The 24,453-nt window shown below is 37.0% G+C and overlaps 2 protein-coding genes across 2 annotated transcripts in view; both read left to right on the top strand.

The window, feature by feature from the left end:
* LOC148411662 (uncharacterized) overlaps nucleotides 1-22,765 on the top strand; it is a 48,944-nt gene extending 26,179 nt beyond the window's left edge. The window contains exons 11-47 of the mRNA XM_088434273.1: nucleotides 424-699; nucleotides 785-875; nucleotides 5,376-5,422; nucleotides 5,623-5,701; nucleotides 6,635-6,709; nucleotides 6,815-7,034; nucleotides 7,141-7,368; nucleotides 7,509-7,650; nucleotides 7,729-7,898; nucleotides 9,394-9,509; nucleotides 9,926-10,089; nucleotides 10,340-10,490; nucleotides 10,626-10,694; nucleotides 11,415-11,504; nucleotides 11,692-11,829; nucleotides 11,940-12,070; nucleotides 12,180-12,265; nucleotides 12,536-12,662; nucleotides 12,757-12,853; nucleotides 12,931-13,074; nucleotides 13,305-13,382; nucleotides 13,502-13,579; nucleotides 14,619-14,663; nucleotides 14,810-14,842; nucleotides 15,474-15,500; nucleotides 15,633-15,695; nucleotides 16,097-16,117; nucleotides 17,110-17,198; nucleotides 17,282-17,428; nucleotides 17,554-17,677; nucleotides 17,776-17,829; nucleotides 17,907-17,984; nucleotides 18,752-18,899; nucleotides 19,026-19,082; nucleotides 19,263-19,355; nucleotides 19,452-19,611; nucleotides 20,780-22,765. Coding sequence (XP_088290399.1) covers nucleotides 424-699; nucleotides 785-875; nucleotides 5,376-5,422; nucleotides 5,623-5,701; nucleotides 6,635-6,709; nucleotides 6,815-7,034; nucleotides 7,141-7,368; nucleotides 7,509-7,650; nucleotides 7,729-7,898; nucleotides 9,394-9,509; nucleotides 9,926-10,089; nucleotides 10,340-10,490; nucleotides 10,626-10,694; nucleotides 11,415-11,504; nucleotides 11,692-11,829; nucleotides 11,940-12,070; nucleotides 12,180-12,265; nucleotides 12,536-12,662; nucleotides 12,757-12,853; nucleotides 12,931-13,074; nucleotides 13,305-13,382; nucleotides 13,502-13,579; nucleotides 14,619-14,663; nucleotides 14,810-14,842; nucleotides 15,474-15,500; nucleotides 15,633-15,695; nucleotides 16,097-16,117; nucleotides 17,110-17,198; nucleotides 17,282-17,428; nucleotides 17,554-17,677; nucleotides 17,776-17,829; nucleotides 17,907-17,984; nucleotides 18,752-18,899; nucleotides 19,026-19,082; nucleotides 19,263-19,355; nucleotides 19,452-19,611; nucleotides 20,780-21,065 — 4,222 coding nt within the window. The 3' untranslated portion in view covers nucleotides 21,066-22,765. The remainder of the gene's footprint in view (nucleotides 1-423; nucleotides 700-784; nucleotides 876-5,375; nucleotides 5,423-5,622; nucleotides 5,702-6,634; nucleotides 6,710-6,814; nucleotides 7,035-7,140; nucleotides 7,369-7,508; nucleotides 7,651-7,728; nucleotides 7,899-9,393; nucleotides 9,510-9,925; nucleotides 10,090-10,339; nucleotides 10,491-10,625; nucleotides 10,695-11,414; nucleotides 11,505-11,691; nucleotides 11,830-11,939; nucleotides 12,071-12,179; nucleotides 12,266-12,535; nucleotides 12,663-12,756; nucleotides 12,854-12,930; nucleotides 13,075-13,304; nucleotides 13,383-13,501; nucleotides 13,580-14,618; nucleotides 14,664-14,809; nucleotides 14,843-15,473; nucleotides 15,501-15,632; nucleotides 15,696-16,096; nucleotides 16,118-17,109; nucleotides 17,199-17,281; nucleotides 17,429-17,553; nucleotides 17,678-17,775; nucleotides 17,830-17,906; nucleotides 17,985-18,751; nucleotides 18,900-19,025; nucleotides 19,083-19,262; nucleotides 19,356-19,451; nucleotides 19,612-20,779) is intronic.
* A 1,347-nt stretch (nucleotides 22,766-24,112) lies between these two features.
* The window catches only part of LOC148411661 (putative phospholipid-transporting ATPase IM), a 10,935-nt gene continuing 10,594 nt past the window's right edge, over nucleotides 24,113-24,453 (top strand). The window contains exons 1-2 of the mRNA XM_088434815.1: nucleotides 24,113-24,167; nucleotides 24,278-24,336. Of these exons, the coding sequence (XP_088290941.1) occupies nucleotides 24,113-24,167; nucleotides 24,278-24,336 (114 nt within the window). The remainder of the gene's footprint in view (nucleotides 24,168-24,277; nucleotides 24,337-24,453) is intronic.

Genomic DNA, 24,453 nt, shown 5'->3' with positions numbered 1-24,453 from the left:
ATGTAGTAATTAATGCAATTGCTAACATATTTAATTTTCAAATTTCAATATTTTTCAACATGCCACTATCGCCCTTCAAGGTTTGGTGTCTTTTTAGGTCCTATGTTGTATGTAAACAACGCGTGTTTAGTATTTAGACAAAGCTTGACAAAGCAAAATAGATCTTGATAAAATAGTATGTTAAATACTTATTGGTAGACATGTGGGGCTCACTCATCTCAATTTACCTTTGTTTAAAATTCTTTCTTTTGAAAATTGTTTCGACAGCATTTAAAAGCTAAATTTAAGATTATTGAAAAGAAAAGTTTACTACAATGACCTCCACGTATCTACTTTAACTAGTATAGAAATTGTTATGTATGTTGTTTTTATTTGGTTAAAAAAAACTGACAATTTAAACATTTCTTTCTCCTACCAATTTAGTCCGGTGGAAAGTAGTCGCTTTGGGTCATCAGGAAACCTGAGTCAAACCAGCTCTCAGCTGAGTGAGATTGGTCACGAAAGCACTGGAGGGTCAGAAATCGAAGAATCCTTCCACTCCTATCATAGCACTAGCTTCTATCCCTCCTCAAATGGACATTTTACAACAAATGGACATTCTACTGTTGGCGAGAAGGTTATACCTCAACCGTCCTTCGACGCAAGACGAATCTTGCAAAATGAAGCTCCAACAGAGAAAGTGTTATCTAAACCTCAAAGGTAAAAATTTGTTCCAAAAATATTTTTCTTCTACAGAAAAAAACATTTCCCTCACGTTTATGTTCATATATTTAATGTTTCCCAGGTTTCATGAGGAAGGACCACCTTTACCATTTTCTCCATCCAGAGTTCGTTGGTTGAAAGCTATCAATAAAGTCAGGGTGCAGCTACGGGAGGTATGGAAGTTATTCTTCATAATCTCTCAAATTTCTATCACTTTTGCTCTATCTTTCATGCAGTAAATACTGTAGATATTACAGTTTTTGTTGAATAGAGCCATCCATTTTCTAACCCAATATGTACACACACACATACACACATGCATATACGATGGCTGTTTTAAGTTTTAAGCATCAGTAAAACCAAAAAGTGTAAAATATTTTCAAACAGGTATTTCTTTTTTATTTTTCAACATAATCCCCGTTAAGGGCTGAACACTTTCATTGTAGAAGGACTGTTTTGTTTAACCTTTGTATAAATAAATATAAAGTCTAAACTAAATACATCAAAGTTAAAACTCACATTGCAACTTCATTTCTAGAGCACAAACACAAGTGATCTTTTTTTATAGCATAGTGATTCAGAATCTTCAAGCTGTTTCTGTTCAACTGTGTGTGATGTTCTGCATAATTTATTTGCTGACAAGCTATTGATGGTCTAGAAAAGAAACAACTTAAATGAAAGTAAAAATATTTTGGGCTTAAAAAGAAATATATAATGTGTTTTTAGGTTCTTTGTCCTCTCATTGTTGCATATTCATACAGATTATCAGGGAAATTGAAATAGAGACAATATACTGGATAAATTACATATGTGGCCAAAGCAGAGGAGGGACATTTGAGGCTGAAAACAACATTCTTAACATCTCAAAACATCTTTGTGCTGAATTGCCAGTGCCAGTGTGAGCGAGAAAGCAGAAGGGTGGGGGATGTCGAGATTACAACATTACCATGTGATGTGTAAACTGCTTTCCATCCCTTGTTTGACTCAACAACACTCGAATGGTACCAAGGGGGAAAACTCAGTCTTCAAAAAATTTAAGAGTATTATTTAAATCAGACACAGAAGCAAATTCAGTATTTGTACACTTGTGGAGGATACAGTCACATCAATACAAATGGATCAAGTGTGATGATGCTGATTCAGGCTCTTCAATTATTTTCCCTCGACTACAAAAGGTAAGATTTTATTTTTGTTAAGGAGATTTGCAGATTAACTTTACAGTTATATAGTTTAATTAAGTTAGTCTATATACTTTATTTTATCAAATGCGATGTGTTTTCATTGATTGACTGTAACTTATTGTCATTTACTATAGTTGTTATTTGTAGTTCAATACAGCGTCAATAGTTACTTTTTTGGCAGATTTAGACAAAATTGATTATCAGAATATGAATCACTGGGCTTATAACATAAATTAACATATTACCATTAAAACATTTATTTTACTCAATAAGTAAGAAATTGGTAATATGTAATACCATCAAATTCTTTTTGATTTTTATCCTGATCAGTCAGCTGAATCTAGAAAGGGTTTTACCAGAGCAATCCAGGAGAACAGCTGTTAGAGTTGAAACAGGACGTGGACTGCAACCTATATGTCATCTAATTGCTATGTTCCCAAAGCATTGCAATTACAGAGGTTAAAGCAGCTGCATGCAAGTTGCAAGCCTGATCGTGTGTCTGTACACTGCAAGCGACACTATAAAGTATATTGGCTATACCGTTTTTTGTTTTTGTTTTTTGTTTTAAATATTAGTGTATAACAGTCCAAGATACCAATAAAAATAATACAGATCAATTTTAATTGATATGTTCGTTAGGAAATGAAATGTTATGTTTGCAAACATCAAATTTAAATCAGTGCTTCAGCATTTCATTTGGCCAGTAATTCCAAACTTGATTCTCTTTTGTCTGACATTGCCAGGCACAGAAGATGATTGCTTACACCAATCTGAGGATGTATTACTGGAGAATCACAGTATTTTTTCTTACAAAGGGAAATAGCTAATCAAGAGTGTTACGTCATTGAGATGTTCCCCAAAGGACGCCTTGATGGACAAGATCAGCACCACTCAAAAGAAACGTATACACTTCTGCAATCGTCCATGTATCCAACGGTGGAACAGAACTTGAACATACCACAAGAAAACTACAGACTAGAGTCCAATCCCTCCCTCACATTGCCACGACTAAACAGCTTTTCTGATTGTGAGTCTGGGATTTCTGTTGTGGAGGATACAATACCCCAAATAACTAAAAACATCCATGTTGAAGACAATCAACAGATCGAGGAGCAAGGCTCTAATAATATCGTGGATCATATCCTGAAAGAGCTCAAAGGCATAAATAAGATCCAGGAGGAAATATCTGACCTCAGGCAATATCTAACATCTGTACGAGGCTCAGTGGATGAAGTGTCATGTTGTGTTGATGCAGTGTTAAGTGAAATCGGAGAGTTATACTCTGGAGCTTCAGCTGCACCTCACTGTAGTCTGGTTTCTCAAAATCAGAGGACCCGGCGAGGAAGCCTGGGAAGACAGAATGCTGTAACGTCTCCTCACAAGAGAGGCTCTGCTCCACTGTCTGATTGGAAAAAACATGAAGAAATTTCTGAGGGTTTAGGGTCTCATATACCTTCCAAGACATTGAGTGTCACACAAACTACCCTCCAATCAAACCGACAAGAAATTAAAGACAAGACATTGCAAAGCGTAAATATACATGCGGTAGAGCCTGTTTGTCTTGGTCAAAGATCAGACTACCAAAGTAATCAGTCTTTGTCATCTTGTCACTGCTCGGATACAGGATTTCTTGATTCCGAAAATGACAGGTGGCTTTCTGAATATCAACACTTCAGTTTATGTGACGAGGGGGCTTGGAGTGAGGGTAAAACCCCCTGTGCAAACAGTGAAGAACTACATCGTTGGGACTACTCTTGTACAGAGACACAAAGTAGCACACCAGGTCATTCTTCGCACGCCAGTTCTGAACACCTTTCATTACTTTTTGGCATTCATTACAACACTCCTTCATGTTCTCCTAGTTTGGATAACCGAAACAAAGAACTACAAAAGGAAGAAAATGATTTGTCATGTGTGTGTTCTGTTAAGTACCCCTACTCGCAGAGGTCTGGTTATGAGAACATAGATGCCTGTGCAAATGCAGAAGGCAGGTGTTCCTCCACGAGTGGGAGTTGCTCTACTTTATTGTTGACAGACTTTGATGGTGGCTACCTGGAGCCTCACTCTCTGTGCGATGACTATCCATCATCTGGTGACACTCTTGAACTAGGATCAGCAGAGAGCTTGGATAGGGACTGGACAGACCATAGCATATCTAGAGAAGATGGTGGAGAGTCCGTGTCACAACAGTCTCTAGAAATTTCTCAGAGAGTAGGTTTTGATGTTGCAACTTTTAGCAAGGCTGTACTAAGTTTCAAGTCTTCTCTAAAGGGGGCTTTGAAAAAATTTGAAGGGTTCAACCCGCACGATTTGGAAAGTGATGTCTCAGAAGCATCTCCGTCCCTCAAGACACACACAGATGAAGCAACAGAAGAGGTCATCACCATATGTCATGCCGAGGGGTCGTCCAATAATCACACTCAGTGTGTCCCAACCAAAGACAACAGTGAAGAACATGGAGATAAATTTGAATATCAGTCATGTACAGCCCAAGCATTACATCATGAAGCTGGCCAGCCTCTGTCAATCGTAACTAACAGAAGCAATAAAGAGATTTTACAAAGCAACGAAGAAAGTCAGGGTAATTTGGAAATGTCCACACTTAATCTTAAACCAGATTCTTTCCCAGTGATACAGGGAGAGAGTCCATTGGATGCATTGCCCAATTCAGATGAAGTCCCCTTCAACCTTTCTATTGAAACCACCATTGTTGAGGAGAACGGAAAACCTATCGATGCCAATCATAAAGCTCGGATTGCTAACTTCCAGCGCATCCTTAGAGAAAAGAAGCAGACTCACCAAAGACTGTCCCAGTCTACCCAAGGCTCTCAGGGGTCTTGTGGCTCTCAAGGTTCTCAAGGGTTCCGATCTCAGGAGAAGTGTATTAAAGGTACTTTGGGGGAGGGACACAGAATTTTTCTAGATAAATAGTATAAATGTGCATACCTTTTAAACCCTCATAATGAAAATGTACACATTCGCCTATACTGATTTCAAGTCGATCTAATGAGATTTTTCACTATTCTTCACAGAGACGGTACAAGAAGAAAATCAGGTTGCTGCAGTTCTATTAGATCCATGTTAAAATGCTAGGGTTGTTGTTCATTTGCTTTATGTTTTTATTTTTACCATCAACCTATGTCACTGCAAAAGTGTATTCATAACACTGAATTGAAAGTGTGGAATCATTTTGGTGACTGTGAGGAAACAGTTTATGATTGCTAAAATGTTCAACATCTGTGTAGTTTGTACAAATGTCTGTCATTATTGATTTCATCATTAAACATAACCCTGTGTGGGTAAAAAACTATTAAGCTTAAACCCAGTTGCATGTCTCTTTTTCATGGTTTTCCATCTAAAATCAGAGGTGAATTTCAACCAAATGCTTATTCCATTACTCTTTTGATTTCAAATGTTTTTTTTTTTGTTTTGTTTTTTTTTGTTTGCTTTAACCTTTGAAAATGATCTAATTTCATATTTTAAAACTTGCAGGTTTGTCATGATGAACCCAGTGCAAGACAGGCTTGGGTCAAACCAGGGTAAGTTAAACAGTTTTGGAAAAATGTGGTTTCTTTAAGCAAATGTGTGTTAATTAAACCTGGATAAAAAATGTGTTGTGCTTTAGGTTTTAGAGTTTGAGTGTATTTATATCCCTTTTTAATTGAAACTTATAATAATAATAATAATGCCTACATTCAAAAATGCATGTGTGTGTTTTGTTCTTTTACACCGAGAGCAGCGGTGGACCAGGTCTTTATGGGATTGACAGCATGCCAGACCTTCGTAAAAAGAAGCCTATCGCCTTGGTTAGCGATGTGGTCAGTAAATGCATATTTCTATTGGTTACATATTGTGTATAAATCTTGTACATGTTCTTTTTGTGAGTGCATGTGTTTGAGAGTTCATCTTTGTTCTTTCACAACTTAATAAGTCACAGTTATTTATTGACAGTTGAGTAATTTTCAGGATAGATTAGCATGGTGTCATTGAAACGCATATGAAGGCAAGATGCTAATTGTTCTCTCCCTCCTCTCTTAAACCTGAAACTATACCCCACAACTCTCTTGAATGCATTCTCTCTGCCTGGTCAGGCTATGGTAAGTTAATTAGAAGCTAGTAAAATATCAAGTTGGATAAACAAAACACTACTTGCCCTCAAACTATAACTGCAGCATGTTTTTCTTCTTTAATTGGAGACATCATCTTCAGTAAAATTTACATTTGCATGTATTGGTCCTTTTTAGTTAAAGATGTTTTCTAAAAAACAATTCCACTCTTCCAAACAGAGGCAAAGTTGTTGGTACCCTTGTTTTAGGTAATAGCCTACTGTGGTCACTTTTTTTTTTGTTTGTAATGGCATATCAGCAATTTTGCCAATGTGTTTGTGGGCATGGATCTTTCCACAAATAATGACAATAACAATGAATAAACTAACACTCTGGCGGCTGTTTGTTTTATATATCCAACTTAACACTTTGTTGTAATCCTAAATCCTGTCTTCACTACTTCCTTCAGACTAATATTCCTCACATGGGCTTTTTGACCATTTGGATAATGCCCTGGGCTAAATGACAAAACAAACCTGCTCAACATCCCTTTTAAATTTTCCCTCATCACTCAAAACTATGGCATCCATTTTTGTAATATCTCACAGTATGATTTGGTTGTGGGTTATTAAAATATGCATTGAAAAATACTGGATAATTGTTTATTCAATTATAATATACCAATACATTCTACCTGTTCTCTAGTCGCTTGTCCAAGCTCGTAAGGCAGGTATCGCATCTGCGATGGCCGCACGGTCTTCCATCAAGGATGAGGAGCTGGTAAGTTCTACAACAATGTGAATGAGGTCGAGAGTTCACCTGATCATTTTGATAACATTGCTATTTGACTTGTTCTGCCCTCTTCCTAAAACTGTATCAAAACAGAAAAACCATGTGTACAAGAAGACACTTCAAGCACTAATCTACCCAATATCGTGTACCACGCCACATAACTTTGAGGTGTGGACTGCCACAACACCCACATATTGTTATGAGTGTGAGGGACTTCTATGGGGAATTGCACGACAAGGCGTCCGCTGCTCGGAATGTGGCGTCAAGTGTCATGAAAAATGCCATGAACTGCTGAATGCTGACTGCCTACAACGTGAGTACAGTTTGCCATTTTCTCCTAGATTTCCATAAGGGATTTTCACAGGGATGAGATTTAGTAGCAGCAACCTCACAGATTCTTTTAACTGGTTCATGTTTAGGGGCTGCTGAGAAAAGTTCTAAACATGGAGCAGAGGACCGCACTCAGAACATCATCATGGCAATGAAGGACCGAATGAAGATCAGGGAAAGGAACAAACCAGAAATTTTCGAACTTATCAGGGAAGTTTTTGTGATCAGCAAAACGATTCATTCTCAGCAGATGAAGGCAATAAAACAGAGCGTACTGGATGGTACGTCAAAGTGGTCTGCCAAGGTCACCATAACAGGTATACCCATAATTAAAAATATAAATAATTCAACCAGAAATAGTCACAGCATGTCATGTTTTGGATACAATGAACAACTGAAATATTTTCATCGCTATCTGTTTCCCCCCCCCCCACAATTTTTGTTCCCAATTTTGTAGTTGTTTGTGCCCAAGGACTTCAGGCAAAAGATAAGACTGGATCCAGTGATCCATATGTCACTGTGCAGGTGGGCAAAACAAAGAAGAGAACCAAGACTATCTATGGCAACCTCAATCCAGTGTGGGAAGAAAAGTTTCACTTGTGAGTAAAAATAAAATATGTGAATATGAGGCTGCTTGCATTCATTTGTTTATTATTATTTGTCTTTTTTTTATTTAGCGAATGCCATAATTCATCAGACAGAATCAAGGTGCGTGTGTGGGATGAGGATGATGACATCAAGTCAAGAGTCAAACAGCGTCTGAAACGAGAATCTGATGATTTCCTTGGTCAAAGTATCATTGAAGTTCGAACACTGAGTGGAGAAATGGACGTGTGGTATAATCTAGGTCAGTGTGTCTCTTGCACATCACAAACAATTATTTAACTGGTGCATTTTAGCTGTCTAAAGTATGTAACAGTTCATTCTATAGAGCAGCAGTTTGGTCATAAAAAACAGTTTTGCATTCATTTGTGTCACATATAGGCCATTAGTAACTATATACACAAATATACAATTAGAGTTGCAACAAATAATACACTGACAATTGAGCAATTATCAAATTCATTTATAATTATTTTGATAACCAATTAATCAGCTAGAGCATTAGTGTCAAAACCACAGGCCAGGGTCCATTTGTGCCCCACCATCCATATTTTTGCATTCAGTGCATATTCCCAAAACACATTTTACCATGGCCCACAATGCTACTTTAAAAGAATTTACAAAAAGTTTGATAGTAGTTAGCATTACAAATGTGAAAAATAAAAATCTCTATCATTTTTTCGGTTATATAGAGTAAGTCTTGAATTTTGTGTAAATTAATATTGTCAAAATCCTCACTGAAAGCACAACCTCAATGCACAGCTCACTTGCCCGGGGTACCTTTTTATTTATTTTTTTTACCCAAGAAAGGATTGCCCTGCAAATTCCACATGCCACATTCCACTGCCTTTCCTTGGTCTTGTTGTTTTGTGAAAACTGGAGTCTATTGTACTTGCAGACAGTTTTCCTCTTTTCAACAAAGCTACTGTTACTCTGCAATGTGTTTTCTTCAGTAGTTTAAATATTTCAAATCAGACATTGCTCTAATGTTATCTTTGTAGGGAAGTCAACCCATAAATTTTATTTCCAATAATATGTTCTATGTGCCCCTATGAGTCTAAAATACAAAATTTTGTTAAATAATTGCATTTGTGGAAAAGAAATTAAGTGGCAAAATCCACAATTTTTACTCATATTTAGCACTTATGTCATTTTCAGTCCACAGCAAGTGGCAAAATGGCCGGCCCATGAGATGGATACAAACGGGTGGATTTAGCTGGCTAATTCATATTCCACAAATGCAATATTAATCAGAATTCCATGTTAGGATTATTGGGGTTTATTAGAAAATATTGTTTTGACTTCCTCTTGAAAATAGTTGTATATATTACACAGTGTCCCTTTGCTCTCTCCATCATCTGCTCCAGAGACCTTCTCCCCCATTTCCTTCTCCAGTGTGATAATCAAGTAGCAGTGCTCTAGTTAGAAATCGACCGTTCCACCGACATGTATGAATTACCCTTAATGATGAGCCTGTCAGAGCAAATAGCAGGGGTGAATTGCATAGGCGCTCCGCCCACAGAAAAGCCCCCGCTCATGTCTTCAGTGAGCAGACACAGATCCATACAGCCCAATGTCTCTATGTCTCCCATTCACTTGAGAAATTGTGTATCTTCTGAATGCTAAACAACTCCAAAATGGAGATAAAGGCATCCCGTGCAAATGCAAAATGTTAACCAGGCTTTTTCTTGCCCGGGAACCACCTTTGTTAGCATGACCGAGTTTGTGTGAAATTACAGAGAAGAGGACGGACAAGTCAGCCGTGTCTGGGGCCATCCGCCTCCAAATCAACGTGGAAATCAAGGGGGAGGAGAAGGTGGCTCCATACCATGTGCAGTATACCTGTTTGCATGAGGTAATAAACAAGTAACTAAGCATCAAATTACTGACTCTTACTGCAGCATTTTTGAGTTTTAGATTTGGGAGGAAGAACACATTTCTTATATGACCTAGAGTGAAATTGAAAGTGTAAGTGTAATAATAAGGTAACCCGGTACTTTACAGTTTGGGAGGAGTTCCAACTAAAATATGACTGACTTTCAGAGTAGGTGGTTTCAACATTCCACCCCTGAGCATATTAACTTTGTCCTATTTGTCAGTTGACTAATTATGATCTTAACACTTGGCTGCTTTTTACATTTAAATACTTTTGGTTTCTCTCTTGTTGCCAAAGATCTTTCAGTAAAGAACATTTTGTTTCCGAGAATTAACAATTGCAGTATAATACACCAACAATGACTAATGGATTGAACACTTTGCATTCCACCACAGAACCTGTTCCACCACTCAACAGATATCCAAGGACACGGTGTAGTGAAAATCCCAGAGGCACGTGGAGATGACGCATGGAAAGTTTATTTTGATGACGTGGCGCAAGACATTGTGGATGAGTTCGCGATGCGTTACGGAATCGAATCCATCTATCAGGCCATGACGTACGTTTGGGATCACAAATGTTCTTTCACATCTCACGGCATTTACACGTTTGCCTCCGTCCCACTGTTAATGCATTACATGATGTAAAGATATATACTGTAGCTTTCATCAGGCTAAAGCTCTCAGATTTCCGATATATGATGAGTTTACTAATTGATTTAGCAGATATTTGTGTTGAAACAAAACCCAGGGATCTTCAGTGTATTTGACATGGATTGTTCATTAAATTCCCTGTGTCGCTATTTCCAGGCACTTTGCTTGCCTATCTTCGAAATACATGTGTCCCGGAGTCCCTGCGGTGATGAGCACGCTGCTCGCCAACATCAATGCCTTCTACGCCCACACGACTGCCTCCACCAATGTGTCCGCCTCCGACCGCTTTGCTGCCTCCAATTTTGGGGTTCGTACTGCCACACAACACATACGTACATGAATGTCCTATTTTTACACTATTTCATTTGTCTACGCGAACGCTTCGCTTTACTTTGTGCTTGTGTTCTTTTTATAAAAACCCTCAAAACAATCTGCTCCACAGAAAGAACGTTTTGTAAAGCTCCTAGACCAGTTACACAACTCCTTGCGCATAGACCTCTCTACCTACAGGGTAAGATTCAATCATATATCTTTATGGTTCTTTTCCACTAACTAAAATAAAAGCAATCTAGTTACCGGTCTGCACATCTAAACTGTTAAAGCAACACAATTACAGTCTAGAATATCTAGTGTAGATCCTACTGATAGGGATTTTGTTTTTCCTATGAGAAGGGGCAATGCCACTTTAAAAATAAATAATTAAATTAACACAGATTACCTATTGATTGCCTGATTAATTGAAAAATAACATTTGTTTGCTCCCCATTATTTCACTATTTGTCAAATATATGCACATTTTCACTATTCACAGGCTGACCTGGTACCTACTCCCCACGAGTTACAGGGTTCAACAGTAAATATTTTCTTAACAAAAGAAAAAAAAATCTTTTAGGTCACAGAATGAATTGTGTGGCACAATTAATGATGTTATATGGACATGAATGTTTGTCATATGTGTTTGAATGGATGTTAAATCAACCCTTTTATGTTGCTCTATGTGTCCTATGATTTTTTTTTTTTTTAAAGTAGTGACATCCAGGTCAATTTTTTTCACTTACTCTCTTGCATTGCTCACCTAGTCATTGCTTGAAAAAAATTACGGTTTGCTTTGTTTTGAATGACAGGTCAGCAGAATGAGCTTACAATGACATTTCAGGAGGTGTTTTTAAGGATACAAGGTTATGGTATTGATTTATTTTTAATAATTAAAAAAAGCATTTTTCTTCAATAGAACCACTTCCCTGCCAGCAACAAAGATCGCCTCCAGGATTTAAAATCCACTGTGGATCTTTTAACCAGCATTACTTTCTTCAGAATGAAGGTAGCCACCACACATGCACACAGACTCTATCTGTCAGTTTTAAAACTTTGTTGATCAACATTTTGGTCAAAAAGTTCAGAATATATTCATTTTGTGATTAAATATAACCTGTAAAAAGACAAACTGAGCATGTTTTTTGTGAGGTATTGTCAATTCCAGTATTGCATACTCCTTATATGATGTTCAGGTCCAGGAGTTACAATCGCCACCCAGAGCCAGCCAAGTTGTGAGAGACTGTGTCAAGGCCTGTCTCAATTCAACCTATGACTACATCTTCAATAACTGCCATGATCTGTATAGCCAACAGTACCAGCCTGTGGAAATAGTGAGTCACACATTGATTAGGTTGTTGAAGTGCAACGATCCGAAATGGCTCGACAGTGGTGGTCATGTATGACCTATTTTTCTTTTTTTTTTTTTCTTTCTCTCATTCAGAACAAAGAAGAGCTGCCTTTGGAGGACCAAGGTCCGAGTATCAAGAACTTGGACTTCTGGCCCAAACTCATTATGCTCATTGTGTCCATCATTGAAGAGGACAGGAACTCCTACACGCCTGTGCTAAACCAGTTAGTATTGTTAGCTTTACAATTTTTTTTCAAAACATGTTTGTTGTTGTTCTCAGAATTCACTCAAATCCATCTGTCTATCTTGTGCATTTCTTTAAATTTCTTCCAGGTTTCCTCAAGAATTGAATGTAGGGAAGGTGTCAGCAGAAGTCATGTGGACATTGTTTGCACAAGATGTAAAATATGCAATGGAAGGTAGGTTAGGCAAATAATCATTCTAATCTATCAATATTTAGCTTCTTTGGCACTTATTATGTTACATGCACAACAAGTGGCCTCATTTCAGTACTGTTTGGTCAACTTCCATGGTTGTTTCAGATGTACTATAGTCCTTAAAATGTATTTTGTATTTTTCCCATTAAGTTTGAAAAAGTATAACATTTCTATCATTTCTTGTTATTCAGCCTTTGAATTCTCATAACACCATATCCAAACTTCTGTACACCTTTATGTCTTTTTCTCTAGAACATGAAAAACACAGACTGTGTAAAAGTACTGATTACATGAATCTACACTTCAAAGTGAAGTGGCTCTATAATGAGTACGTTAAGGAGCTACCCAACTTTAAGGATGTTGTTCCAGATTACCCATCGTAAGTAATTAATAGGATGACTATTCAATGCCAATCAGGTTACTGTATTGAATGAGATATTTTATTTAATTGTTTTTTTTTTTTTTTTGCGTAGATGGTTCTTGCCATTTGTGCTTCAATGGTTGGATGAAAATGAGGATGTATCAATGGAATTTATGCATGGAGCCCTGGAGAGAGACAAAAAAGATGGGGTAAGAGGATAGAGACACATCTCTGAACATTTGATGATGCAACTTGAAATAATCATGTGGAACCTGTGCAAACGCAGTTCCAGCAAACATCAGAGCATGCGCTCTTCTCCTGCTCTGTGGTGGACATCTTTACGCAGCTCAACCAAAGCTTTGAGATCATCAAGAAACTGGAATGCCCTGACCCAAATGTCATGGCACAATACAGTCGACGCTTCTCCAAGGTACACCCTGTGATACTGGCTTTTGATTATAAAATGCTGAAATTCAATTTGATAACAATATTTTGTACACAATGGAACATTTTCAGTACCATGTGAATGAATCAAATTTTTTGGGGAACTATTACTCATTTAGACAAAGATAAAATAGAAAGATAAAATAGATAAAATGGAAAGAATTTAACTAACCTGATAGAATTTAACTTCATATTTCCCTTGCCTAATCTTTCCAGACTATTGCCAAAGTTCTTTTGAAGTACAGTGCCATTCTTAACAAGAGTTTTCCTTCGTACGTTGACCAGGAGAAAATCGTAAGTTGGGATTTGATCAAATCAATCCAAATTGTTACCATAATAATACAATCTTCTGCAAAATGTTGAGTGTAATTCCATTTTAATCTCTCTTTCTCAATGCATCTGCTTCTGCGCAGCCCTGCGTCCTGATGAACAATGTGCAGCAACTGCGTATCCTGTTGGAAAAGATGTTTGAGTGCATGGGCGCCAAAGAGGTAAATCTTTGAACAAATGACTTTTAATCAGTTTGGATGCCGCTCAATAAAAAAATGTCCTTCCCCTCTATTAGAAACCAAGCAGTTCCTAAGTGCAAAAAATAAGATGGACAGGAATGAATAAGAAGTAGTGTATTTAACTCATTCATTCCTAAAGGCATATTTTTACGGTTTTTAAGTGTCCTGACATTAAATTTCAGGCATTTTCACATTTTTTTCCACTTGTTTTTTCAAGTTTTTTGGTAAAAGAGATATCTAAAAATGGCTGGTACTGAATGAATTAATCATTAAAATAAAAAACGACTTTAATACTTAAATGCCTAAAGTAAACATTCGCTTCAGGCACAGTTCTTATTTTAGATAATTTAGTACTAAAGTAATTGATTACCTTAAACAATCATGTAGTAAAATAGTCAATTACTCTATTCACTCAAAGAAATTGATTATATGTAGTGTATCAGTACCTGAAATAATCATTTTCTAACCCTAATATACTGGTAATTGTTTACTTTAGGCACTATTATTTTAGTGTTGAATTACATAAGGTACTGAATTACTAAATACTTCAATACATAACGTATTCAATTACCTTCATTTTTAACGTAATCAGTTACTTAGAACTTAATTGCCGAAAGTGATTGATTACGTACCTTTATACTTAATTCATATTGTACCAGCCATATTTAGACCGTCTTTAGATAATAAATAAGAACAAAAAAGAAAAAAATAAAAATAATTGTCTGGTATTGAATGTTTTAAAAAATAGGTCATTGGGATTGAAGGAGCTAAGAGTAGTTTTGTTTGGTGTACTGTATTACCATAGAGCAAACATAGTTATTGTTTGAATGATCATCATGTTATATGTATAGTAGCTGAAGGGAAGTACTGTGATGTACTTCCATCTACCTTTGTCCTCCTGCTTGAATCCTTAGCAAGTATTATTCTCTAATGTAAAACGCCTTGTGGTTGAAGTGGTCTGTTTGAAGTGGTTTGTTTGGAAGTAATAACTTCCATTTCAACAAGTGTGTTCAATTTAAAGCATGATGACTTTGTGGAAGAGGAAGAGAAAGAAACTGACGAAGAGGTAGGTTTTCAGCACAATGTGACCATGGCTGAAAGCAGGCCAATCAAATGTATACAAAAGTATATTTTATACTGATCCGGATAGCTTGAAATGTCCTCACTTTTTTTTTTGTGTCATTCGCTGCATTTGTCTGGCTTAAACAACAGGTGATAACTGATAAAGACGACACAATGGCACCGGTGCGTACTGTTGGTAGTTGTAGTATAGTCATGGTTAGATTGACAGGTAGATTCATTAGATGCCGTAGGGTTTACTTAATTTGTAGTATGTGGAACGTAGTGATGGTGCTAGTGTTGAGAAATATTCATCATATATGACAAAAGTCATTTCTGTTGCAAATATGGCAGCAACAAAAGCTCATTAAACTATCATTAGAGGGACAACAAGATTGGATTCAGTTTTTTACTTTGTATCAAGAGTGGCACGTGCAGACGACTTCAGGTACACTTTCTCAGTCTTTATGAAATCAAAGACAAGAAATGTTTTGTTTTGTTTTTTTTCTTAAAAAGCCATCCTTCAATTGCATATTTTTATATTATTGGGGTTGTATTTTGCAGTAGTCATATCATATTTATGTCCCTGGAAATTCAAAAGTATTCAAAAACCTGTTTCTCTATTTCTCTCATCTCTCACACTTCAATGAAATCCAATATGGACTTCATATAGTATTAATAGATACTGTATTTGGAGTAGTTTTTGCTTGCCCAAACCTTTTAGAAACTTTTCTCATTATTCAGGCTTCCTCAGAATATTTATTTCCACGTCGACGGAGATGCAATGATGTTTTGTTTTTCTTTTTTTTCCCCCTAGTGCACCAATAGAATGCTAGCATGTCAGGCAAGTTACTGTGTTGTGAATGCAAACATGTTTATAATACATGTTTTGCATTATGATTTTCGAGCACCATAGTCTTTTAATTCTGGTTTTGGCAATGGGGATTAACATCATCTTTTCACTGCCTCCTGTCAGTTTGAGGAGAGTGAGGAGGAGGAAGAGGCAGTAAGGGAGGAAGGGGACAAAATTCAGGTTGAGGTTTGTTGCAGTCTTAAGTGTAGCTCAAATCATTCATGTGAACTGTTTCTATCATATTTCTCCTCCTAGCTACATCATTAATATAATGACAAGTAAACCCCTGTGGAATTTCACCAGCTGTGTACTAATTTTGGAGAACCATTTGCAGTGACATTATTCAGTCAGTTCTAAGGCCTTTCCCAAAATCTCTTCATTCATTTCCTCTTTAACAAATTGTGCTCACTGTTTTTGATTTCTTTTGTTTTTTGGCATTTTCTTAATCCTGTCCTTCCCACCTCCCTCAAATATATTTTGTAATAGACTGATGTAAAAAATATTGGTGTCAATATTATATGTTAACCCACAGTATAGCTTTTAATATTTGTTTATTCAACATTCTCTAACATTTCTACCACATTAAGCTGGATACTCCATTAGAGAAGGTAAGAAGCACAATTGTCCTTTTGTAACTGCCATTCCTCCCCTGAAGCCTTCCCTAAGTGCTACCTAGTAAAAATGTGCCAAAATTCTTTTAATGCCTCTGTGGAAGTCTTTCCAGGCCACGATGACAAAAAGCTAAAGTAGATCACTGAACGAATGAGTCTCACAACCCACCACCTTTTATTCAAACAATGCATTTGCATCAGTCTGGGTTAGCTAAACCGTAGAGGGATTTTCCATTTGCATTCCTGTAAGGTTTTGTCAATCGTTTGCTCAAATGTCAATGCTGTATGAAAAGAACATTTATATTAGCGTTTTCCTTGTTCCATCCTGCTGTGTGGTTTCATCAATATGTTGCTGAATTGTCAATAGTGTGAAAAAAGCTATTGCATAAGCATTTTCCTTGTTCTTTCCCACACTATGGTTTTGTCAAGTTACTGAGTTGTTAATGCTGTATATAAAGCCCTTGCACATTAGCATTTTCCTTTTTCCTCCCCCTCCTGTTGTTTTGTCAATTTATTGCAAAATTTTCAATGCTGCATGAAAAGAACCCATACATTAGCGTTAGCTTTTTGTTTGTTCAGAACAAACAATTCTCATTATAATGCAGTGCTTAATTATACTACTTTTGTGAGCATATATTAAATTGGACTTTTAAATTACATTTTAAATGGTTTATTTGGATGCCATTTTACCTTACATGTGTACCATATCATTATCATTGAGCCAAAACCTTTTCGTGAATTTCAGTCATTCAAAAACGTTAATTTTTCAAATGAGTGACGAAGCTAAAGTTTTGAAAATTGCTTGCTAACCTTCACGATGCACTGCTAATATTTGAACAATCGTGCCATTTTTGGGGTCTCGTACAGTTTTTTGGAGATTCGTGGATTCCAACGCCAGCGATTATCTATCCCGCATTCTTTCTGTATCATATTTCAGTTAAGATAGTAATTGTGTGATTTTTTTTTTTTTTTTTTTATTCTTTCCGCAGATGGATGCTGAGGCAAGTGATTTGCTGACCAACCTGCAGGTGAAACTGAACAGTGTGCTGGATGAGCTCAGCAGTACATTTGGGAACAGGTAGAATCCCTGCCCGCATTTCAAAGTGCATATATAGGTTGCACGCTTGAGTCCACATGCATTCATGCCGACTTCCCTGCCAGTTTCCAGAGCCGCATCAATGACTGCATGCGTCAGATGGCATCACTATTATACCAGATAAAAGGGCCACTGAACCCCAACACTCAAAACCAGGTGGAAGCCGACTCTGATAACATGCTACGACCGCTTATGGATTTCCTGGACGGGAAGTAAGTCGTTACGTTTATTCTAACCTAAGAATTCAATGTATGGCGATGAGCCCTTAAAACAGTGTGACCACTTTAATTGACCAGTGCGTTCAAGCATCTTTTCTTACGTCTCGATGATTTTGCAGGTTGACGCTGTTTGCAACCATTTGCGAGAAGACCGTTTTGAAACGTGTGCTGAAGGAGCTTTGGAGGATTGTCATGACCAACCTGGAGAAGACTATCGTCCTACCCCAGGGCAATGACACCTTTGTAAGTTTTTTATTTTGTTTTTGCATTTGGTTATAAGGTGTTTTATTTAAGTTACAGTAGCCAGAAAATGGTACATGTTATCTGTGCACATCTTTCAGGGTGCACAGATACTCTCGGCTGCAAAGGATCTTGGTCAACTTTCCAAACTCAAAGTAAGACGATGCTCCTAATATAATGACTAAATGCGAGTGACTTTATGTAGAGAGGTCTAACCGGGCTTTTTGTTTAGGATCATATGGCAGGAGAAGCAAAGAGCCTGTCGCCCAGGCAGTGTGCTGTGATGGATGTTGCTCTGGATACGATTAAGGTCAGATGACTTAATCTGGGTGGATAAATCATGTTACCCTACCCACCAGTTGCTCACGTGGGAAGAACTGAACTAAATAAAACATTTGATCAGTCATCGCATTGCTGGGACCCAGTCTATTCATTTGTGTCCTCTGTAGTGGACATTTGTCCACTAGAGTTTTTTCCCACCACAGTTTTTGATCTGTATCTTTTGACTTGTTCAAGCTAATAGTACCTAGGTACTATTGTGCTTAGTGGAGAATATCCTCTCCTTTCCAAATGATGTTTCAAGTGTTTGGGTGGGACACAATTAACTTGAGTGTTTTGCTGAGACAAAATGACACAACAGGAGACGCAAATTAATGGGCTGGTTCTCAGGAGCATTTCTGCTATTTTTTATATTTATATTTATATTTTATATTGCTATTTTTAATACAAAAATAGTGACTGTGTACACCCTGAACTGGTTGTCAGCCAAAAATGAAAATTCACTTTCGTATTGATAATTACAGTAAGAGGCTCTAATTAGCTTTAACATGCATGCTTTTGTACTGAAATGGAAACACCCACCCAACTCACACCCAAGCACGGCTGTTTAAGTTTCCAGACAACATAAGGACCAAAAAAGGAATGTCCACACTGTGTTATGGAAAATCAAAATGAAAGGAACCCATTGTCATTTCTGTGCATCCCATTTAATGAGGCAGCTTCCTGTAAACTGTTTCACTTTATACTATACGATCGCACCACGAAAAGCTTAGTGTGAAAACTGCTTTCTTTTTGCAGCAATATTTCCACGCAGGAGGGAATGGTTTGAAGAAGGCTTTCCTGGAGAAGAGTGCTGAGCTGTCCTCACTTCGCCACACCCTGTCCCTCTATACTCAGACCACTGATACACTCATCAAGACATTTGTTACCACTCAACATTCACAAGGTTAGCAATTAAATAGATTTCCCCTAATGGATTGTTAGATGGCTCTTTGACCTGTTGTTCTCCACACTTGACTGTTGACAAGTATTTGATATCTTCTCTTTATTTCCTGTGCTGCGCATGTGCTAGTGCACAATGGAAAGGGTATTAGGTTAACTCCTAATGAAAAAATACAGCCCAGCAGGGGTAGGTTTGATCACTGTGGCTTCTCCCATCCCTCATCTTGTAGTATTGTCATGATGTGCCACCAAAATGAGTTGACCACAAACACAAGCTCAAAAAGCATTCACATGTTATCTCAGAATTTTTTTTAAGTGGGCAAGCTCAAAAGTCTTTAATAAACTGTGTGGGTTTGCTTTCCAATAGGTTCAGGTGTGTCCAACCCCATTGGCGAGGTGTCCGTCCAGGTTGAGCTCCACACTCATCCTAAAACTGGAGAACGCAAAGTTTCCGCCAAAGGTCACAGAGTACTCAACCAATAGCATTAATTGTAATAAAAAATGTTTGAGTACATCTCCTGGCAAGGCTCACTTGTTGTAATGCGTTCACTTACAGTTGTGGCAGCTACGGATTTGAAATGGCAGACACCAGGAATGTTCCGGCCTTTTGTGGAGCTCACCATGATTGGACCACACCTCAGTGACAAGAAACGTAAATTCCAGACCAAATCCAAGAACAACAGCTGGTCCCCCAAATTTAATGAAACCTTCCACTTGTAAGTATAACAATTGAGTTGTTCTTATTGCTTTATACTATTAAAGTAGGTATGACCTCTGGTGTGAAACTTTTATTTAATCATTTATCATGTTATTAACAATATTGCCACTGTTACTTTTTAAAAGGTTACTTCACTGATTATGTGACTTAAAGTAACTCTTACTTTACTAATTAATTGATTTTGACTGTGTTTCAAGCTTGAAAACATATATCTCTCCTGCATCTTGCATGTGTTTGAAATAGTGTTGTCAAGAGTAATTATTTATTATTATTATTAATTGATCTAATTAAACTCATTTTAATCTCAAATAAAACTTTTCGATAAACCTTCCACCATATTTTTTTTTTTTATTTTAATTTAGAGATATTGTGTTATTGTGGCAGATGTAAAATTACAGAAAAGTGGCTTCTGTTATTTCTTTTCTTCGGCAGATGCAGTTGTAACCATTTAGCTGCTGCTTTATTTGAAAGTGGTCCCGAGTGTTTGCTGCAACCTTTTGTTTTTCGACTATCAGAAATAATCTTTTATTTTATTTTATTTTATTTTGTCAGTTGTCCTAAGTTTAGATATTACATTTAAAATAAATTGTCATCCCAAGGTAGTCTTGAATTTAGTTTGGCAAAGAGCTTGGCATGTTCGATTCGCGTCTTTGTTGGTATAGGTTACTTGTGGCTGAAGTTGCAGCTGTTTGCTTTGTATTTATGCGGTAGGCTAAATTTGAGCTTTTTTTGTGGTAAGCAAACTCCTTACTAAGGATGCTTAAAGCTCTACCTTTATCATAGTTAACATGTTTTTAAGGATAAATTTACCATTCATCGGACAGGCATGCTCTTCCATTTTCATGTCTTCCTTCTGCTCCTGAACTTGCCCTCCCACCCCTTGCAAAACTCAATTAAAATAAAATGCTTTCACTATGTAATAATTTATTGCAATTATTAATTGATTGCAGTTATTCTGACACACCTTGTTCGAAGTGTGAGATAAATTAATTGTAGTCAGACAACTTCACCAAGGGAAATAATGTGTTCGATGAGTCATCCGTGCAAAAAGTGGGTATTTTTGAGCCGATTTAACCTTATTGGTAACTATTGCATATCAGCTACAGCCAATCACTTGAACCATGTCTGGACAATCCAACAACTTGGATCTTTCTCTCGCTCCACAGTGTCCTGGGAAACCAAGATGGTTTTGAGTGCTATGAGCTGCAAGTGTGCGTCAAGGACTACTGTTTTGGTCGAGCAGACAGAGTGGTGGGCCTGTCTGTTATCCAGTTGAGAGACATCATGGAGAAGGGCAACTGCGCCTGCTGGTGCCCACTGGCTCAGTGCATCCACATGGATGACACGGGCCTCACCGCAATGCGGATCTTGTCGCAGCGCTCCAATGACGATGTGGCCAAGGAATTTGTGCGGCTTAAGTCGGAAACTAGATCAGCCGAAGAGGGCCGATGAGAGATGGAAAAGGATCTCTTCTTAATGGACTTTTTTAAGCATTCAACATAATTGACTGTTTGGTGGCTCCTTACATGTAATTCCACTGAATTGGCACATGGACACCTTTTTTGTTCCTCAACCTCACAAGTTTCAATTGGTTCCCTGATCAGCATTTGCTTTTATGTATTCTTTTTTTTTTTTTTTTTTAAACTTCTCATCAGCTATGTGCACACAGCATATCCTCATGGTCCCGTACCTCCACAGTGTTGTCATACAGCAACTCCTCACAGGCCTCCACCAAACTTAGCCACAGTTTGATGCCTTACACTCCAAGTCAAAACTGTGAACGTGTCAAAAGAAGTTGCTTGAAAGGCTCTACGCCTTTGCATTTGAGTCATGTGAATATGGCAAGTAATTAATTATCATACAGTGTCAAAGGCGATTTAAAGAAACAGTTCCTTTAGTAGTTTTATGCCACTGGATGAGTTTAAATGTGCCTTGTGCCATTTGGAGGTTTTCAAACCACAATGTGATTGATCCCTGGTTCCTTCGGGACTCACCGTAGTAATGTCATAAGCTAAGTGTATAAACACTTGGATGATAGATAAACCTCCTCATGAAAACTAACAATCATAGATATGCATCGCAACCAAGGAAGGAAAGACATTTTATTTATTTATTTTTTTAAACCATTATTTATTTTTTGTGTCCACGTACCTATGGATATGTTCATGATTTTGCACAGTTATACACTGTATACACATATACGTATGACTCAGTCATTTTTAAGTGTTTACTTACAGATGGTTTACATGTGGACGGGTGACATTAGTTAGAGCCTGACTGCGCAAATAATAAATGATGATGCTTCCATACAGGAAATATTGGGGAGACGTAGTCTTGAACTTTCACAGTCCAGCGTTTTCAGACAATTTCAAATAAAGGAAAAAAAAAAACATTGGAAAAGCTTCCAGGTTTCCAAAAATGTGAAGAATTTATAGGTTTGCTGTTAAGTTTGTCACCCAACGTGATCGCTTGTTTTCTTCTGCTTGTGCTTTCAGTTGCCTTACTGTGATTGAACATTTTGCCTATATTTTGAACCTTTATTATAACATGTTCTTTCTTTTGCCTATCCACTGTGAGGTTTTCTACCTCTTAGCCCATTCCCGTATTCCAAGTGACATTCCTTTGTTTCTATTTTTTATTGTTTCTACAAATGCTCTAGCTAGGTGTTTTGGTGTCACTCAAAGGTATTATTTATGTGTATGTGTGTGCATGTAATGTTTTTAATTATTTGGAAATTATGTGACTGTATGGTAGATTTTTAGTTTGATGCTAACATTAATTCATGGGTGCCATCAAAATGTTTAATAACTGCTGGAGAAATTGTAAAAATTTCACTCGTAATGAAGGATTTTTTTTAATTTTTTTTTTGCAATATGAGAACCTGTGTTGTAGCGGCTCTCATTTTAACAAGATAACTTGTAGAAACCATATAGATTAAATATTTTATGTAATATACTGTACATGCTCCTTGTGCCATTTTTTTATTCATGTTTTCTGCTGTGTTTTCTGTTGTGTTTTGCAACTCCACTGTAATACCGCAAGAGTTCACGCCATCAATCATAGAATTTTTGAGATGTTATTTTGTCACTATGTACATTGTCATTTAAACATCCCAATTGATTTTCTATAAAGTATTTGTCTATGAAAATGTGTACCTGACTTTTTTTATTACTAAAATTTACATGAAGAAATTTTAAGCACAAACATATGCACCTTTTTAGTATCTTAAGTGATGTCAGTTCCTTTTCTGTAATAATTTGATGTATTTTATCATTTTAAATCCCTGCAAATCTACATCAAAGGACCACTTCTTTAAAGTAAATTAAACTTTATTTTTTTGCTGCGTATGATCTGGCGGTGGCTGTTCATGATGGTAAGTTTGATCTCCTTCCACAATACATCAATTTTTTGTTTAAAATGATATTGTAATAATGCTGATAAAGGTAATGAGGCAGGTAACATTTCTTGTGAGCATGCACGCTCCAAATAACACCAAGGTCAGATTGCTGCTCCTAATTAACCACGGCAATTCACTGTGACCGCTTTTTTATTGCTCATGCTGTGTCATCATCCAGGTTCAAAGATTGCTTCGTTGTTTATTCACGCTCTGAGCGGTGAGGCTTACTGAGATTTCAGCTCCTAATTTTTTCACCCAAAACTTTAACAGGTGGAATCCACTCTCACCACCTTCTACATCCTCTGTATCGTTCATCCAGCTGGGGGCCACAGAAGAACCACCCGGTCCTCAAATCTGGACCAGGCTGAGGTCTGAAAGTCCAAAGTGAGTGCACACAATGACCTGCTCTTTTGTGTTTGAATTGATTGACTTTTTATTTTTTTATTTTTTTGTCATCGTGCAAGTACTGGAAGGACTGATTTATTTTTGACATGACAATGTAAATAATCCAATACGTATAGGTTTTGACACTTTTTATTTTCTAAATACCAAATGACATAAACTGATTGGCTGTTGCAAATAATAATGAAACAATAACTATTTCTGAACGTTTTTCCACAGAAATGAAAAAAATACATATGGCCATTTGTGGGCAACAGTATTACTGTATACTTTTCTGATATGAGGAGTCAAAAGCCTGAACTCATATCATCACAGATTATCTTTCTGGTTATAAATCTTAAGTCAAAGATTTAACTTTGGTACAAACGCTTGAACAGGGAGTGGTCCAGGTTGGTATCCATTAAGTGTGTAGTTTAAATATTTTTTTAATGTCATAATTTGACTTGTTCTAATGCTTTTCCCTGCTAGGAATTTCTGTTTTGCGTGTGTTTGTGTATATGCGTGTACACGTGTGTGCTTGTATGTGTGAGTGTGTGTCTGTATATTGCGCTATCAGGGAGTTTTCAAGTATATCAAGTATCACTTGTCAAAAACTGCACAAGATGTATATTCATTACTTACACAGTACAATGCATCACAAAATACTAACAATTACTGTGAAAATGTTGTTCCATATATTTAATACAGAAAAACAGATAAAATGGGATCAGTAGTGACTTTCTTTGCTCAGCTGTGTGGGCAGCAGAAAAAGCAAGGTGAGTGTATTTTAAATTGAATTAAAAAAAATTAAATGTCCAAATACCCCTGGGCCAAACTGAGAGACATTTCTGGAAGTTGTAACAACTTTTGTATTCTTCCTCAATAGAGGTGGGGAGACACTTGCGAGCCAATGACAGACCTTTCAACCTTTCTTACAACTATGCTGTGAGTCCAAAATATAGAAGAAACCACTCAGTGACATACATTATATATATATATATATATATATATATATATATATATATATATATATATATGTGTATATATATATATATATATATA

Source organism: Hippichthys cyanospilos, chromosome 15, assembly GCF_059441005.1.
Source record: "Hippichthys cyanospilos isolate Australia breed blue-spotted pipefish chromosome 15, RoL_Hcya_1.0, whole genome shotgun sequence".
Taxonomy (NCBI): Eukaryota; Metazoa; Chordata; class Actinopteri; order Syngnathiformes; family Syngnathidae; genus Hippichthys; species Hippichthys cyanospilos.
The sequence above is the reverse complement of the archived record's forward strand: the minus strand, read 5'-3'. Positions and strand labels throughout refer to the sequence as shown.